General features: G+C 42.2%; 1 protein-coding gene across 1 annotated transcript in view; it reads right to left on the bottom strand.

Moving 5' to 3' along the window:
• The window catches only part of TDRD12 (tudor domain containing 12), an 82,768-nt gene that overhangs the window by 49,434 nt on the left and 15,761 nt on the right, over positions 1-17,573 (bottom strand). Inside the window, 5 exon segments of the mRNA XM_007471089.1 lie at positions 3,183-3,272; positions 3,743-3,932; positions 10,102-10,187; positions 11,543-11,598; positions 16,550-16,669. Coding sequence (XP_007471151.1) covers positions 3,183-3,272; positions 3,743-3,932; positions 10,102-10,187; positions 11,543-11,598; positions 16,550-16,669 — 542 coding nt within the window.

The following is a 17,573-nucleotide window of genomic DNA, read 5'->3' as shown; positions in this document are numbered from 1 at the left end:
CTGCAATGGGAGAGGCCACAGTGGTGAGAGGCCCGCATACCGCAAAAAAAAAAAAAAGAGTACAGCTGAATTCAACAGCACCACCAATCAACTGTTCTTAATTGATATCTACAGACTACTTCATCCTACAGCAGATTATACCTTCTTCTCAAGCTCAAATGGAACTTACACCAAGACAGACCACATAAAACACACCTAAACAAACTTAAAAGAACAGAAATTGCACAATGTATGCTCTCAGACCACAATGGAACTAAACTAACTTAATAACAAAAGGATAGCTGGAAAATCCCAAAATACTTGGAGATTAAACAACACACTTCTAAATGATATATAGATCAAGAAGAAATCAAGAGAAATTTTAAAACATTTTTACCTAAATGAAAATAAAAATACAACTTATCAAACTCTGTGGGATTCAGCAAAAGCACTAAAGAGCAACCGATATCGTTAAATGTTTATATTAGAAGAAAAAATTTTAATTAATAATATAAGTTTCCACCTTGGGAAACTAGAAAAGAACAGCAAATTAAATGTAAAGTAAGCAGAAAAATGGAATAAAAATCAGAGCAAAAATCAATGTAACTGGAAACAGGAAATCATCTGCCACAATTGAGGACACTCTACAAAATAACTGGTCCATAATCTTCAAAAGTGTCACAGTCAGGAAAATCCAGGAAAGACTGATGACTGCTGCAGGCCGAGGGAGACCGGGAATTGCACCAAGTGGTACTGAGCTGCATCTTTCTCCCACAAAGGAATTAGTGGGACAACCGGCAAAATTTCAATGGTAGCTGAGGGTTAGACGATCACAATGTATCAGCGTTAATTTCTGATTTAGATGGGTTGTACTGTGAATATTTTTGAAAGTACCCTTATTTCTAAGAAAAACACACTCAAGTATTGGGGAGAGCTGGGGCGTTCCAGTCGGCAACTTATTCTCAAGTGGTTTAGGATAAAATCAAGTTCTCTGTAATGCTCTCCAACTTTTCTGGAAGTTTGTGATCATCTTACATTAAAAGTTTTATTGAGAAAATGTAAGTAAACTCCGAGAAAACAGATTTTGATTCCTTTTCTGATGAATCCTAGAACAGTGCCTGACACATAGTAGGCGCTTCCTGAGTATCTGAGGACTGAAGATGTGTGGAACAGGAGTGTGAGAGCTAACCTGCCGCAGAAGTCAGGACAAGGTCTAGAGTGCATAAGCCTGGGCAGAGTAAAATAATCATAAATATTTTAAAACTTAATTAACTGCCAAGATAAACAGCTAAGAAAAAATAAAAGGTTTACCTCTAGGGAGGAGCCTGGGTGAGAAGAAGCTGGACAAGAGAAAATTATTTTTCATTATAGCCTTTCTATACTATTTGACTGTTTAGCCAAGTACTACACTTTGATTTTTGAAAAAATAAGGCAACTTCAAGGAGAGGTACCAAAACTTAATAAAAATATAATTGAAATAGCTCCTCACAATAATTAATAAGAAAAAGGAAATCTTTGCTTGAATAAGTAACATCTAATAATTTTGTTTCTTATGTGATAATCCAGTCACATCTCACATTAGCTTTCTTTTGTTTACCATCAACCTTTTCCTTTTCAAAGATATACAGAGTTCATTCCAACACTGATTGTAATAAAGAAAAGTAGGAAACAATTATTGCCCAGCAATCTGGGGCTACTTGAAATAATATGTCTATACAATGGAAAGCTGTACAGTGGTTAAACACCATCTAAGTGCCTGGTATTTTTCTTGCTCTTGTGGAAATGGAAAAAACACAGATGGAAATAACACATTCCCATTAGTAATGGGCTCCCTTCAGCAGAAATTCCCATCTGGGACCCCTACAGGAGGCACATCAGAATATGGGTGGGGGCCACATAGGCCAACATCCACCACACAAACTCTGCACAAGGAGAGCCCATCTGACCAACTCAGCAGGAGGGAATAAGGCCTCCCGGTGCCACAGAGGAGGGAGTGGACTGACAGAGTCTCACCTCAGAGAGGTTATACTGGATGCATTTGACCTAGAAAGAAGTGAAAAACCACTACAAAGAGGTAGGTGTAGTAGGATCCCATTTCTGTAAGACACACCCTCACGTCTGGAAAACTTTGGAAAAAAAAAAACTCTAAAATTTCAGTAAGTAGGTACATCAAAGGTGACAGGCTTTGAAAATTATCTGTATTTTTCTATGATGAACAACATTACCAAGGTAATTTAAAAAATTTAAGGTGCATGGAATATTTTAGTTGACTGAAGCTTTAGTTTACTTGAGGTTTACAATGGATATATCTGAAATATCAACAGGTATACATACACCCAATGTAAGAGTGATCACAGAGGAATCAGCACAGAGAGTGAGCCACGCATCAGAGTGGCTGGCATGTTTCACCCTTGCCCAACAAATCCAATTCATTACATACCTTGGAGATATGGAATTAAAGACTAGATATTTTTGATTTCATAAATGCCTCTTATTTTTTTTTAATAAATTTATTTATTTATTGTTGGCTGCGTTGGGTCGTTGCTGCACGTGGGCTTTCTCTAGTTGCTGTGAGTGGGGGCTACTCTTCACTGCGGTGCGCGGGCTTGTCACTGCGGTCGCTTCTCTTGTTGTGGAGCACGGGCTCTAGGTGCACAGGCTTCAGTAGTTGTGGCTCACGGGCTCTAGAGCACAGGCTCAGTAGTTGTGGCTCGTGGGCTCTAGAGCGCAGGCACAGTAGTTGTGGCACACGGGCTTAGTTGCTCTGTGGTATGTGGGATCTTCCCGGACCAGGGCTCAAACCTGTGTCCCCTGCATTGTCAGGCAGATTCTTAACCACTGCGCCACCAGGGAAGCCCCCGCCTCTTTCTTATTTCTATGCATCCTATTGCTTAAAGTAAAATTCAATCATAAATCCATATGTACATTCTAAAGACAAATAATAATCACTGGCCTATGGCTGGGCTGGAATAAATCAGTCCTACACATGAACAAGTGCCTGTTATGTTCTTTATGTTATGGTAAAATCCTATGGACTGCAAGGCAAATTATCTTTGTCAGCATCTACATCATAAATTGGTTCCATTAAATTAAGGGAAAAAGAGAGAGAATTACCACAGCCCTTCTAAACAACCCCTACAATCTTTAGATAGTTAAGAGTGTTCTTTTACGTTGCCTATGAAATGGAGCAAAAGAGAACCTACCCAGGATCCTAGCGGTTGGCCCGAGGTCACCGACACCCTTGGGCCACGGATGCTGGAGAGACTTTGCCAGAAAAGTTAAACCACTTGACTCTGACAGAAAGAATACATTTCAGGGTTAAAGCATGAAATAAAACCCAAAATACAAAAGTGGATGTAGAGAGAAACATTTAAAGTTGTTTCCATTGTCCGTGACTGAATCTTCTCATATTTTCATGCTAATAAATGGCTCTTTTTTTTTAAGTATCTAAAACAGTAAACAAAACCTTGTTTTTGATAATATCTTTAAATTACGAACATATGGACTTCTGAAAATATAACTCCATGTTAATAAGAAATTGACAATAGTTTTTTATCCTGTTCTCATAAAAACAAACTGCAGCAGCTCTTTTAGAACCTCAAAACTTGTAACAAAGTCACCAGGATTAAAATTCAAATATTAAATTCAGAGTCGAAGTCTCTGCCTCCATACGGGGAAAAGTCTGTACAACAATTATATCAACACGCTAAGATTCCTATAAATAAGACAGTTTAAGAGAAACATGTTGGTGAAATCCACTCACTTTCCATCCTTTGAGAATCTTTTCCTTGCAAAAACATTGGCCAAAGAGTAAGTGCTGGATTCAGTTTACTGGAAAAGGATGCTGACTTTATATTCAATCTTGGTTTCTCTAAAGAATCAAGGTTTTTATTCTCCGTGGGTGATACATAACAAGCGAAGTTCTTTGCAACCAGATCATCGTTCACACAAACCTGTATAATTTTAAACATTTCATGAATAAGACAAATATACTCAGGTGACTGTTCAGAAAATATGCCAAACTTAACCAAAAATTTCAATCTTCAGAAAAATTATTTTATAGAACATAATTTTTTATTTTTATTTTTTTGTTTATTTATTTTGCGGTACGTGGGCCTCTCACTGCTGTGGCCTCTCCCGCTGCGGAGCACAGGCTCCGGACGCGCAGGCTCAGCGGCCATGGCTCACGGGCCCAGCCGCTCCGCGGCATGTGGGATCTTCCCGGACCAGGGCACGAACCCATGTCCCCTGTATCAGCAGACGGACTCTCAACCACTGCGCCACCAGGGAAGCCCTATAGAACATAACTTGATAGAAACTGATCTCTTGACTTCTGCTCAAGTAACAGTGAACTAGATACTTCTGACCAACCTTCCTGATAAGAAAAACAGTAAGAAACGGTACAAAATCTAAAAACGCCTACTTGAAAGTGCTTGAGAACTAACATGGCTTTGCCAGGTAAAGATCTGGGAAGAGGGTGAAGACAAAACACAAATCATAAAAGAAAAAACATAAATTAGATTTTATCAAAATTTGAAATTTCTGCTTTTCAAAAGATACTGTAAAAGGCAAACCACAGAAAAGGAGAAAATATTTTTAAATAATATATCTGGATGGACATGTATCCAGAATACATAAAGAACTCTCAAAACTGAATATAAAGAAAACAAAACCAATTTTAAAATGGACAAAAGATACTAATGAAAATAGTATGGTATTGGCATAAAAACAGACACACAGATCAATGGAACAGAATAGACAGCCCAGAAATAAACCCACATATATATGGTCAATTAAATTACGAAAAAGGAGTCAATAATATATAATGGGGAAATGACAGTCTCTTCAATAAACAGTGTTGGGAAAACTGGACAGCCACGTGCAGAAGAATGAAACTGGACCACTTTCTTACACCATATACAAAAGCAAACTCAAAATGGATTAAAGACTTGAATATAAGATCTGAAACCATAAAACTCCTAGAAGAAAACACAGGTGATAAGCTCCTTGACACTGGTCTTGGAGATGATTTTTTGGATTTGACACCAAATGCAAAGGCAACAAAAGCAAAAATAAACCAGTGGGACTACATCAAACTAAAATGCTTCTGCACAGCAAAGGAAAGCACCAACAAAATGAAAAGACTCAATGAGAGAAAATATCTATAAGTCATTTGTCTGATAAGGGGTTAATATCCAAAATGCATAAAGAACTCATACAACAACAATAGCAACAAACAAACCAACCCCCAAATAATCCAACTCAAAAATGGGCAGAGGATCTGAGGATCTGTATAGACTTTTTTCCAAAGAAGACATACAGATGGCCAACAGGTACAAGGAAAGATGCTCAATATCCCTAATAATCAGGGAAATGCAAATCAAAACCACAATGAGGGGCTTTCCTGGTGGTGTAGTGGTTAGGAATCTGCCTGCCAATCTGTCCGCCTGCAGGGGACACGGGTTCGAGCCCTGGTCCAGGAAGATCCCACATGCTGTGGAGAAACTAAGCCCGTGCGCCACAACTAGAACCTGCGCTCTAGAGCCTGTGAGCCACAACTACTGAAGCCCGCGTGCCTAGAGCCTGTGCTCCACAACAAGAGAAGCCACCGCAGTGAGAAGACCACGCGCCACAACGAAGAGTAGCCCCCACTCGCCGCAACTAGAGAAAGCCCGCACGCAGCAACAAAAACCCAAGGCGACCAAAAATAAATAAATTAAATAAATGAATAAAAATACAGTGAGGTAACACTTCACGTCTGTCAGAATGGCTGTTGTTAAAAAGAAACACCAAGTGTTGGCAAGTATGTGGAGAAAAAGGACCCCTTATGCACTGTGGGTGGGAATGTAAATTAGTATACTCACTATGGAAAACAGCATGGAGATGCCTCTAGAAATTAAAAATAGAACTACCATAAAATCTAGCAATTCCACTTCTGGCTATTTATCTGAAGAAAATGAAAACATTAACTTGAAAAGATACATGAATCCCCATGATCACTGCAACATTACTTACAATAGCCAAGTGAATGGAAATAATCTAAGCTTTCATGGGTGGATGAATGGATAAATAAAGACGTGGTGTAAACATAAAATAGACAGCTAGTGGGAAGCAGCCGCACAGCACAGGGAGATCAGCTTGGTGGTTTGTGACCACCTAGAGGGGTGGGACAGGGAGGGTGGCAGGGAGGGAGATGCAAGAGGGAAGAGATGGGGACATATGTATAACTGGTTCACTTTGTTATAAAGCAGAAACTAACACATCATTGTAAAGCAATTATACTCCAATAAAGATGTTAAAAAAATGTGGTGTATATACATATACCCAATGGAATATGATTTGGCCACAAAAAAGAACAAAATCTTTCCATTTGTGACAACACCTTAAGGACACTATGCTAAGTGAAGTTAAGTCAGAGAAAGACAAATGCTATATAATTTCCACTGGTATGTGGAATCTAAAACCAAAAGAAAACAAAATAAACAAAAAAAAACCCCCAAGCTCATAGATACAGAGAACAGATTGGTGGTTGCCAGAGCTGGGGTGGGGGGCATACGGGGGGGAAGGTGATGAACTGGGTGAATGGAGTCAAAAGGTGAAAACTTCCAATTATAAAATAAATAAGTCACGGGCATATAATGTACAGCATGGCAGCTATAGTTAATAATACTTACATATATATAAGTATATATAAGTATATATATATACTTAATATTTGAAAGTTACTAAGAGTAAATCTTAAAAGTTCTCATCACCAGAAAAAAATTCTGTAACGCGTGGTGATGGATGTTAACTAAACATTTTGCAGTACGTATACACAAGTATTAAGTCATTGTATTGTACACTTGAAACTAATATAATGTTGTATGTCAATTATACCTCAATTAAAAAAAAGGAAAAAATGGGTAAAAGATCTGAATACTTCATCGAAGACATACGGATTGCAAACAGCATATGAAAAGATACTCAACATCGTAAGTCACTAGGAAAATGCAAATTTAAACTACAATGAGAGACCATGACACACCAGTGAGAATGACCATAAAAGTAATGAAGACGACGTGAAGGAGGTGTAACTCTCATTGCTGATGGGACTCTAGAATGGTCAACCACTTTGGAAAACAATTTGGTAGGCTCTTAATACCTATACTATAACACTACCCAGAAGTGGGACTCCTAGGTATTTATCCAAGAAAAATGAAAGCACAGGTCCATAGGAAGACTTGTACATGAATCTTCATAGAAGTTTCATTTGCAGTTGCCCCAAAGGGGTCACAACTTAAATGTCCATCAACAAGTGAATGGATAAACACACTGTAGTATATCCAGACAATGGAAGGATACTGACAATAAAAGGATCAACGTGGATGTATCTCAAAATAATTTTGTGTGAAAGAAAACAAGCAAAAAAAAAAAAAGAGAGAGAGAGAGAGAACACGCTGGGACACATCCTTGTGCTTCCTTCGGGAGCTAGAAAAGGACTGCTGACCCCATTCTTTCTTTTCTGGCAATATGACCTCATGCGTCCACTGTAAGTTCTCTCCGCTGAGCATGCCTCTGCTCTTTTAACACCCTGAGGTAAAAGCAAGTTGTCATCCGAACACAGCCATACACACAGAGAAAGAAAAGCAAGAAGAAAGAAGCAGGTCAGCGGAGAACTTGTTTAAAAGACGTTTCACAAGACGGGTCCTGTAGCCAACATTCTGGCATTTTTACCAAGTTGTAAAATAAGCAATGAAAAGTCACAGGCAAAATCAACAAGAATGTGGGGGAACCCAAGACACAACACAAAGAGTAACAAATGAACCTTATTACAAATGAGTAACACAATGACACTGAAGAGGGTAGGGAAGAAAAGAGCTAACCTAAATAATTCTGCATCCAGGGCTGCATGCTCTCAGGCTAAAGACAAATTTCTTTTTCACAGGAACGTGGGTTAGCAAGTCTGAAATTACTCTATGTGAATACTAGGATTAATCAAGTAACTATACTGTAGCTAACACAGGTTTCTTACTGTCAGAGACAGGTGTTAGGAATGAGGAGAGGGGAGGGGTAGAATGAACCCTGCAGCGCTGGATTGAAATTAGAGGTACCAGAGCTCTTAATATATATACAGATGGATAGATCTGGGAATAGATGTACATGTTTGTGTAAGTGGGTTAACGTACATACATGTCTTTCCTATCTGTCTGCTGAGAGGGCCTGCAATCAATGACACCCCAGTAGTAATAATGAGCACACCTAGTGCCCTGATCTTAATATCTGAAGACCATTCTTCAATAAAAGGAACCACTTCTTGGAGAAGTGGCTGATTCTAGGGCTGGGACTGGAAAAGGACAAAATTAGCCTTGGAGCATCCTGTGGTACCAGAAAGGAGGAGTTTTCCACTATGATGGGACACACAGGAAGGACACATCAGCCACTTTGAAGAGGCTCCTAACAACTAAGTCTGCAACAACTTGAGCAGGAAAATAATGATAATGGTGGATTATATCCTGAGGGTAAAATAAATATCCAAAGAGTCTATACTAAGATAAATTACTGAATCAATTAATAAATGGGAAGAAGGGTCAGCTCTTCCTCATAGATTCCAATTCAAAATGCAGAAGGCATGATGGAAATGGGCAAAACACCACAGAAATAAGTTCTGCAGACAAGAGTCATTGATGGCTATCTGCATGGTCTCAAAGTATCTCCCCATAAGATACTTAATAATTTCAAAACGGAATAAACAGTAACTCGAGGAAAAACCTAGCAGACACCACCCTAACCAGGTGATCATGATTAAGATGACAAATAATAAAACATCATTAACATCATAAACCCCCGCTCTGACGTACTGAGAAGGGCATCACTTCTGTAGCGTTCTTGCTAAAAGCATGCAACACCTCAAGCTAATCATGAGAAAACAACAAATAAAGCCAAACTGAGTAACATTCTACAAAGTAACTAGCCAGTACTCTTCAGAAGTGTCAAGGTCTTAAAAGAGGAGGAAAGACAACTGTCACAGATTGGAGGAAACTAAGGAGATCGGACAGTCAGATGCAATGTGGGATCTGAGATCAGACCTGAAACCAGAGAGAAGAAATCAGTGGAAAAAGCAGCAAAATTCAAATAAGGTCTGTAGATTTTTTTAAATTATATTTTATCAGTGTAAATTTTCTGGTTTTAATCATTGTACTACTTGTTTGTATGGTTAACATTAGGAGGACCCAGGTAAAGCACATACAAAAATCTCTGCACTATTTTGGCATCTCGTCTGTAAGTGTAAAATTGTTCCAAAACAAAGTTTTAAAATAAATTCAGGTTTTAGATGCCCTCTGTGGGCCCTGAGCAGCCCTAGATCTGCAGCTCTATCCACCTCCACACAAGGTACAGAGCTGCTGCATCCTCATATCACCCTTCATAAAGGGCAGCCAGCCAAAGGTGAACAGCTAATAACTGGGTGAAGGAAAGAGGGGGCTGACAGGTGAGGCCCACTTCCTTTCTACTTATGGTATCTGAATTCTTTACAGTGAGCATATGCCTATACAATGAGAAAATTATGGAAGGGAAAAAGCAGGGAATTAAAACCACACCAAATGTGTGTATTCAAGAAAATTACATTCTCTCATAAGAAAATAACATTTCACACTCATCACCATAGGAGTAATTTCTTGTCCATTACTCAATAAAATGCTGTCTAAATAAAATACTAAAGTAATTTTTTTAAGTAATTAAAAGAAGAAAAACAGTCCTGGCTAACTCCTGATCTAAGCCAGACCTTGAAAGATTAAGAAAATTTATATGCTGTGTGAATGACATTGTTTTCCTAGGTGTGTACTGTTGTTGTTTTTTTTTCCTTTTTTTTTTTTTTTTTTTTGGGGGGGTGGTGGTATGTGGGCCTCTCACTCTTGTGGCCTCTCCCACTGTGGAGCACAGGCTCCGGACATGCAGGCCCAGCGGCCATGGCTCACGGGCCCAGCTGCTCTGCGGCATGTGGGATCCTCCCAGACCGGGGCATGAACCCGTGTCCCCTGCATCGGCAGGCGGACTCTCAACCACTGCGCCACCAGGGAGGCCTGGTGTGCACTGTTTTAATAGGCATTTTAAATAATATTTTAATACAATTCTTTCACTTACCTTTTCATTTTTTGTAGTTACATAAAGGTAAACCTCAAAAGTATCTTCTTCCACAGCACACAATTTGGCTTCCACCTGGGTAGCTGCTAAATCAAAACATAAAGTAGGTGATATTAAAAGTATGCTTGGGGGACTTCCCTGGTGGCCCAGCAGTTAGGACTCCACGCTTCCACTGCAGGGGGTGCGGGTTCAATCCCTGGTTAGGGAACTAAGATCCCGCATGCCACACCGCGAGGCCAAAAAAAAAAAAAAAAAAAAGTATGCTTTAAACAACTATGACTATTTCTCACCTATTAATCTCTGCTAACCACTCACGATTACCCAGTGCCACAACATTCAACAGCTTCCTCCCGCAGAAGGGGTCTGGCACTGGGCAAGGCAAGGTGCAGGCTCTCCCGGCACGAAGTCAGCCATGTGTCCTCTGTCCCCCTCAGCCCGCCATCCTCCTCCTGCCACCCTGTGACAGCACCTCGAGCACAATTCTGGGCCCTCTCTTCTTTTCCAGTGACTCCCAAACCCACGTGCCCAGTCACGGTCTTTCACCTGAGTCCATTCCACCCCTCCAAATGCCCCAAAGAGCAGCTCCATGTATGGGCACCAACAGGCACTCTGCTCCGTCCTTTACAAACGTATTTCACTTCACTCTTACCACAACACTTTGGGGTAAGCACTGTTATCATTTTACAGGTGAGGAGGCTATGCAGATGTAGCAGGACGGTATTCAACCCAAGCACTCTGCTTCCTCCAAACCTGTGTCTCCCGGGCCCCCTGTGGGCTCACAAGGGCCCAAGCTACAAAACCAGAGGCGCCCCCCCCCCATTTCTCCCGGGCGCGACGCCTCCGGTTGCTCCTGTGCCCGGGGCAGTGGAGAAGAGGGGCCAGCGCCCCAGGCAATGCAAACCCACTGCCCCTCAGGACAGCCCTGGAGTTCGGCACAGTTATTTGGCTCAGACTGCCAGGGGTCAGGACAGATGTCTCAAATGAGAGTCTATTTTACAGCCAAGGATATAAAATAAAAAGAGCACACTACAGAGGCGCTGAGACATTCTACACATCTTCATTAGCAATGACGGTGATCACAAAGTATCCATTTACTACCCCTTGCTCGCTAAAAAAAAGTTAGGCTTTTCATCAACTGTTGGTTCAATGAAATGCACGTAAATTTATTTTGCAGTGCTGCAGCTTCTATGCCAACTAAGAGACAGGCATTATTGTGTAAGGGTCCTCACCCACATAGCTCCTTCCTGATTTCACCTGTCAATTACTGATGCCCACATCCACCCCCAAAATTCCAGGGGTGCAGAGTCATTGTGACACTTGGGGTGGAAGAAGCTCCAGGTCACTTACGAACCCCACAAAGGGGGTCAGATAGCTAAGCACGCACATCTCAAACCCTCTCATCAACAGAAGGCGTCCGGCAGTGATCAGGCACTTGCCTCACCTTTTAGGATGTTCTGAAAGTACCGAATAGCTGCACTGTCCCACTTCTTGGCAGGTCTGGAACAGAGAAAAGAGGCACTTCATTAAATAAAAAGCTGAGGCCAGTACGCTCACATCACTTAGTAAATTAGACACTGGATGTTTCTGATATTATATGTGGAACATATGATGCAGGTAACGGGGAGTCTGGCTCTGGCCTGGGGGTGATGATCCCAGCTGCACCCCGCAGCAGACTTCTCTTCCATGCCCGCCTGTGCCAGTGCAGAGACTCGCTGAGAACGGGCCCCTTTCTGGGGCTTCCTGAGCTACTGTGCCCACCTCCACGGCATCATGTCCCAACACCATCGTCCCATTACCTGCGACACCCATCTCCCAGCCAGAACACCAGCTTCCCAGGACAGGGACCCTGAGTGAGGATTGCTCAGCACAGGCTGGCACAGAGCGAGGGCCCCACACGTGTTGGTTAAACCAACATCCTGAAAGTGGCTGTGGGAAACGCAGCACTACCGTCTCGTGGTACCCCTTTCACTGTGTCCCATTTCTCCCTATCATCTTGTCCTTTCCTATGCGTGATACTGTGATTTATGATAAGAAATATATATTTTGTCATTGTCCCTGTTTCTGGCACAGAGTTCAGTGATGAGAGTGACAAGGTGATGAGTGGAAAGCACCAAGGTAACTTAAGAATGGGGACTGGTTGCCAGGGGAACCAACCTTGTGATTAGAGGGTTGGAACTTTCAGTCCCACCACCCTGACCTCCAGGGAGGAGAAAGGGGCTGGAGGTTGAATCAATTGCCAATGGCCAAAGATTTAATCAATCATGGCTAGGAAATGAAGCCTCCATAAACACCAAAAATGGCCTAGGTTGGGAGCTTCTGGGCTGGTGAACACGTGGAGATGTGGGGGACAGGTGTGCCTGGAGAGGGAAGGAAGCGCCTCTCCCCACCTTGCCCTGCGCATCTCTTCCATCTGGCTGCTCCTGAGTTATATCTTTTATAATAAACTGGTAATCTAGTAAGTAAAATGTTTCTCTGAGTTCTGTGAGCAAATTAATCAAACCCAAGAAGGGAACCTCTCATTTACAGCCATCCCAGTCAGAAGCACAGGTGACAACCCAGACTTGAAACTGGCATCTGAAGTTGCGGGGGTGGGGTGCTGGGGGAGGTCTTGTTGGGTGAAGCCCTTAACCTGTGGGATCTGATGCTATGTCAGGTTAGGCTGCATTAACTACTTGGTGGTGTGTTAAAACACACACACACACACACACACACTCTCCCAAACTGGAGTCAGAGTCATACTAGGCTTTGGAAAGAAAATCGCAGGAGAAGCCATAGGCAGTGGAAGATCATGAAAAACCAATATTTAGAAGCATGGAACAAAAATAAAATAAAGTAAGGTTACTAAGATACTAAGTACATTACTTCAAGAGAATCACAAAGGGTTTCCAAAGGGAGGTATAAACAAACAAACAAACGAATACAGTGGTTTTAAAACCTTGCTATACAAAAAATTACCTAATAAGCTTTTTGTTTTTCAACAAAATGTAGTAGATTCCTAATAAGGAAAAGGCCCAAGAGAAAAATCAATCTAGTCTATGAACAAGTAAATCAACAAGTCTGTCACAGGTTAATCAGTCTTTGTGTCTGTGTATGTGTGTCTCTCTCTCAACACGGCGCGCGCACACGCACGCGCACACACACACACACACACGCTAACTACATGAAGAGATACCCAACCTTATAAGTCAGAAAAATACAACTTAAAACAAAATACCACTGTTGTCCAGCAAACAAGGAAAAGTTAAAAAGCCTGATGATATTCTACGTTGTGTGGGGAAAGCAGCACTTTCTATACCCCAATGACGGGAGTATAGACTGCTAGTCCTTTTGAAGGGAAATTTAACAGAAACTGTAATACACATGTTAAGACAGACATTCTAGATGAGGCGCAAACACAAAACCAGCAACATCAAAGACGGTGATCAAAACCCAGCGAGATCACTTACCTGAAGCCCTTCTTCGCCTACACTGAGGGTCTCCTAGGGTTGGGTGTGTCCAAGGCTGGGAAGGCCCCTGGGGAGCACTGTGGTGGCGCTGGGAAGGGGGTAATGCAGAGGGGGCGTGAGAAAGACAGGGGTCTGCCTCTGAGGAAGAGCTGGGCCCGGAGGGCTGGCTGCTCTGCAAGAGGGACAGGAAGGGGGCAGGTGTTGCTGGGCAGCCTGGCAGAACAGCGGCCTCAGCAGAGACCAGCGGGCTTATTAGTATGGATTCCGAGGCAGCCACAGAGTGATGCATTCATCATCCCAAGGGAGCTACAGGTGATGACGGCTGGGGGAGTGGAGATGGGAGGGTCTCCACAGATCCCACAAAAGCATCCATAAGAGAGGCAGCTTCCAAGTTCAGAGAGAACTTAGAATGCAACATCACCGGGACGTGCAAGTTGAATCAAAATTGTGCTGCTTTGGGCTTCCCTGGTGGCGCAGAGGTTGAGAGTCCGCCTGCCGATGCGGGGGACACGGGTCCGTGCCCCGGTCCGGGAAGATCCCACGTGCCGCGGAGCGGCTGGGCCCGTGAGCCATGGCCGCTGAGCCTGCGCGTCCGGAGCCTGTGCTCCGCAACGGGAGAGGCCACAACAGTGAGAGGCCCGCGTACCACAAAAAATAAAATAAAATAAAATAAATTGTGCTGCTTCCCATAGCTTCTTCTCCCACAAAGCCACAATGTTGGAGGGGGAGGATGGGGCTTACCCCCAGGACCTCAGGTAGTGCTCATTCAAGACAGCAAAGATCACAGTCATAACCCCGACACAGCACTGCCCAGTGCAGGGACCCATCCTGTACAAACACTGGCAATGTGGTCAAATTACTAGACGGATAGAGGCGGTGTGTGTGTGTGTGTGTGTGTGTGTGTGTGTGTGTGTGTGTGTGTGTGTGTGTGAGATACATGTGTACACATGTGCATGTATACATGTCTACACCTATATATCTCATTTGGATTTACCTATATTCTTATGAGAATGTACAGTGCCAAATAGTTTGGTAACAATCTAGCTGCCTATCAAGAGAGGCATGGTTAAAGGCAGCAAGTATGCCAACTGCATTCACCAGGAAAACGACTGAAAGCAGAAGGGAATACGCGCACTGGCAAAGAACTTCAAAGTACTGGGTTGGCCAAAAGGTTTGTTCTGTTTTTCCTAAGATGGCTCCAGTAGCACCTAACTGTGTTTAACTTCATTCGAAACAATTTCTGTTAGATTGTATTGTGACAGCTGGCATATCAGTGTGCACTGAAAAAAAAAAACATAAAAAATTTTTGGTGAATTTTTGTGTAGCCATTTCAATATTGAAGATGGAAGCAAAAAGCAACATTTTCAGCATATTATGCTTTATTATTTCAAGAAAGGTAAAAATGCAACTGAAACGCAAAAAAAAGATTTGTGCAGTGCATGGAGAAGGTGCTTTGACTGATCAAACGTGTCAAAAGTGGTTTGCGAAGTTTCATGCTGGAGATTTCTCACTGGACGATGCTCCACGGTTGGGCAGACCAGGTGAAGTTGATAGCGATCAAATCGAGATATTGATTGAGAACAATAACGTCATACCACGTGGGAGATAGCCGACGCACTCAAAATATCCAACTCAAGTGCTGAAAATCATTTGCACCAGCTTGGTTACGTTAATCGCTTTGATGTTTGGGTTCCACGTAAGTTTAGCAAAAAACACCTTCTTGACCATACTTCTGCATACGATTCTCTATTTTGTTTTTTAACATTTGGCTTCCACCTTTTTAAAAAAATTTTATTTCTCTTTATTTTCGGCTGCACTGGGTCTTCATTGCTGCGCACGGGCTTTCTCTAGTTCTGGCGAGCGGGGGCTACTCTTCGTTGCGGTGTGTGGGCTTCTCATTGCAGTGGCTTCCCCTGTTGCGGACCACGGGGCTCTAGGTGCGCAGGCTTCAGTAGCTGTGGCATGTGGGCTCAGCAGCTGTGGCTCACAGGCTCAGTAGCTGTGGCACATGGGCTTAGTTCCTCCACAGCATGTGGGATCTTCCTGGACCAGGGATCGAACCTGTGTTTGCTGCACCGGCAGGCGGATTCTTAACCACTGTGCCACCAGGGAAGTCCCAAATGCATAATCTTCCATCAGGATAACACAAAGACTGCATGTTTCTTTCATGACCAGGCAAAAACTGTTACAGCTTGGCTGGGAAGTTCTGATTCATCCGCCGTATACACCAGACACTGCACCTTCGGATTTCCATTTATTTAGGTCTTTACAAAATTCTCTTAATGGAAAAAATTTTAATTCCCTGGATGCCTGTAAAAGGCACCTGGAACAGATCTTTGCTCAAAAAGATAAAAGCTTTGGGAAGATGGAATTATGAAGTTGCCTGAAAAATGGCAGAAGGTAGTGGAACAAAAGGGCAAATATGTTGTTCAATAAAGCTCTTTGTGACAATGAAAAATGTGTCCTTTATTTTTACTTAAAAACCAAAGGCACTTTTTGGCCAACTCAATATATATTCTTAAGTTAAATTTGCCAATAAGACAGTGTGTTTTAATTTTCATTAAAAGCTCCATGCATGTGAATATGTATAAAAGCACTGAAAAAGGTCTGCAAGTTCAGAGCCTGAACAGGTCACAGAAGCCTCCCAGGAGGGAGGGAGGGAGGAAATGGGGCTGGAGAAGGATGTCATGGACTTTTTTTTTAATGCTCCACGATCCGATGTATAAATGTTTCTCTTTACACTTAATATATCCCTTTTTGTAAGTTAAGAAGCCAAATAGCACAGAGCTCAGACCATACTCTAACCCCCTCACAACACAGCCTCTGGAGATGGGGCTACATGGCCAGGTTTGACACAGTGACTCAGAAGACACCTCCTGAAGGACAAAGAGACCTTTGAAATGGCTTAGCACTTCTCAAGAGGATCTGATTTCACATGAACATCATACACTCAATTTAAGACTTTTACTAATGATTCAGCATATGTTAGAAGCTGTACTTACACAATCTCAGTGCTGTCTTCACAGAAGTCAATGTGCAATGTGACAGGTTTTGTGCAGTACAGTCTGAATTTTTTTGCTCTGTAGGGAAGCTGCATAAAAGTTTCTACTGCAACTCGGATGCTTAACAGTGAAAGAGAAAGAATTCCATGATTTAAAAAATTATATAAAACATATTTCTTTAAAGTATACCTACATAATTAAAATACTTAACGTGAAACAAAACCTGATTATTTCTGTTTCTATTATAGCCACCAACAGCAGCAAGGTGCTTGGAGACATTTGCCGAGCAAGGTGAAAACTGGTTCTTGGGGGCTGAGAAAAATCTTACTTTTTTACGTATAAAGCACAGATATACATATAGTACATAAAAGATACTCAGTAATCTTTGGCATTAAAATTTTATGGCATGGGGGCAGGGAGGCATTAGAAAAACACTGTCTCCTTAGACTGAGAAACATTGGGTAATAACGAACAAACCTAGAAGCAAATTCTATTTAAGATTTTAAAATAGCAATTTCAATACACGACCAGAATTATCTTGAAGCTTCTGTAAATAAGCAGATGTTTTAAGAATTAGTATTTGTCAACTTTGTACAAAAGAGCTGATGGACTGAGGTTTCATAAGCTGTTCAGCATTTTTATTTCCATTCTCCTTCAAGGCAAATGACAGAGCACTTGAACATATGGTTTCGACATCAACAGGTTCTCAGGGGCCGTGTGTGGGCAGCCTGGCCACCTTGGCCTTGGACCGTTTAGAAAAGGCGGCTGCACTAACCGCCCCTCCAGGCCTCCCTGCTCTAATCATACGATACTCTTGCCCAAAACAAACTAAACTTAAAACTCCAAATACTAAGAGGAAATCTCTCCAAACCGTTAAATACGATGTTAATTTTAATAACCACTATGGTTACATAGGTGGAGAACCACAAGCTAGAAAGGCACCTCCTTTTCCATGAAGACCTGCCAGCCCCGCTGTGTGAGCGGCCCCCTGACACAGACTCCCCTTCAGGGCACCCGCCTCCCC

This window comes from Lipotes vexillifer, unplaced genomic scaffold (genome assembly GCF_000442215.2).
Source record: "Lipotes vexillifer unplaced genomic scaffold, Lipotes_vexillifer_v1.1 scaffold182, whole genome shotgun sequence".
NCBI lineage: Eukaryota > Metazoa > Chordata > Mammalia > Artiodactyla > Lipotidae > Lipotes > Lipotes vexillifer.
The sequence above is the reverse complement of the archived record's forward strand: the minus strand, read 5'-3'. Positions and strand labels throughout refer to the sequence as shown.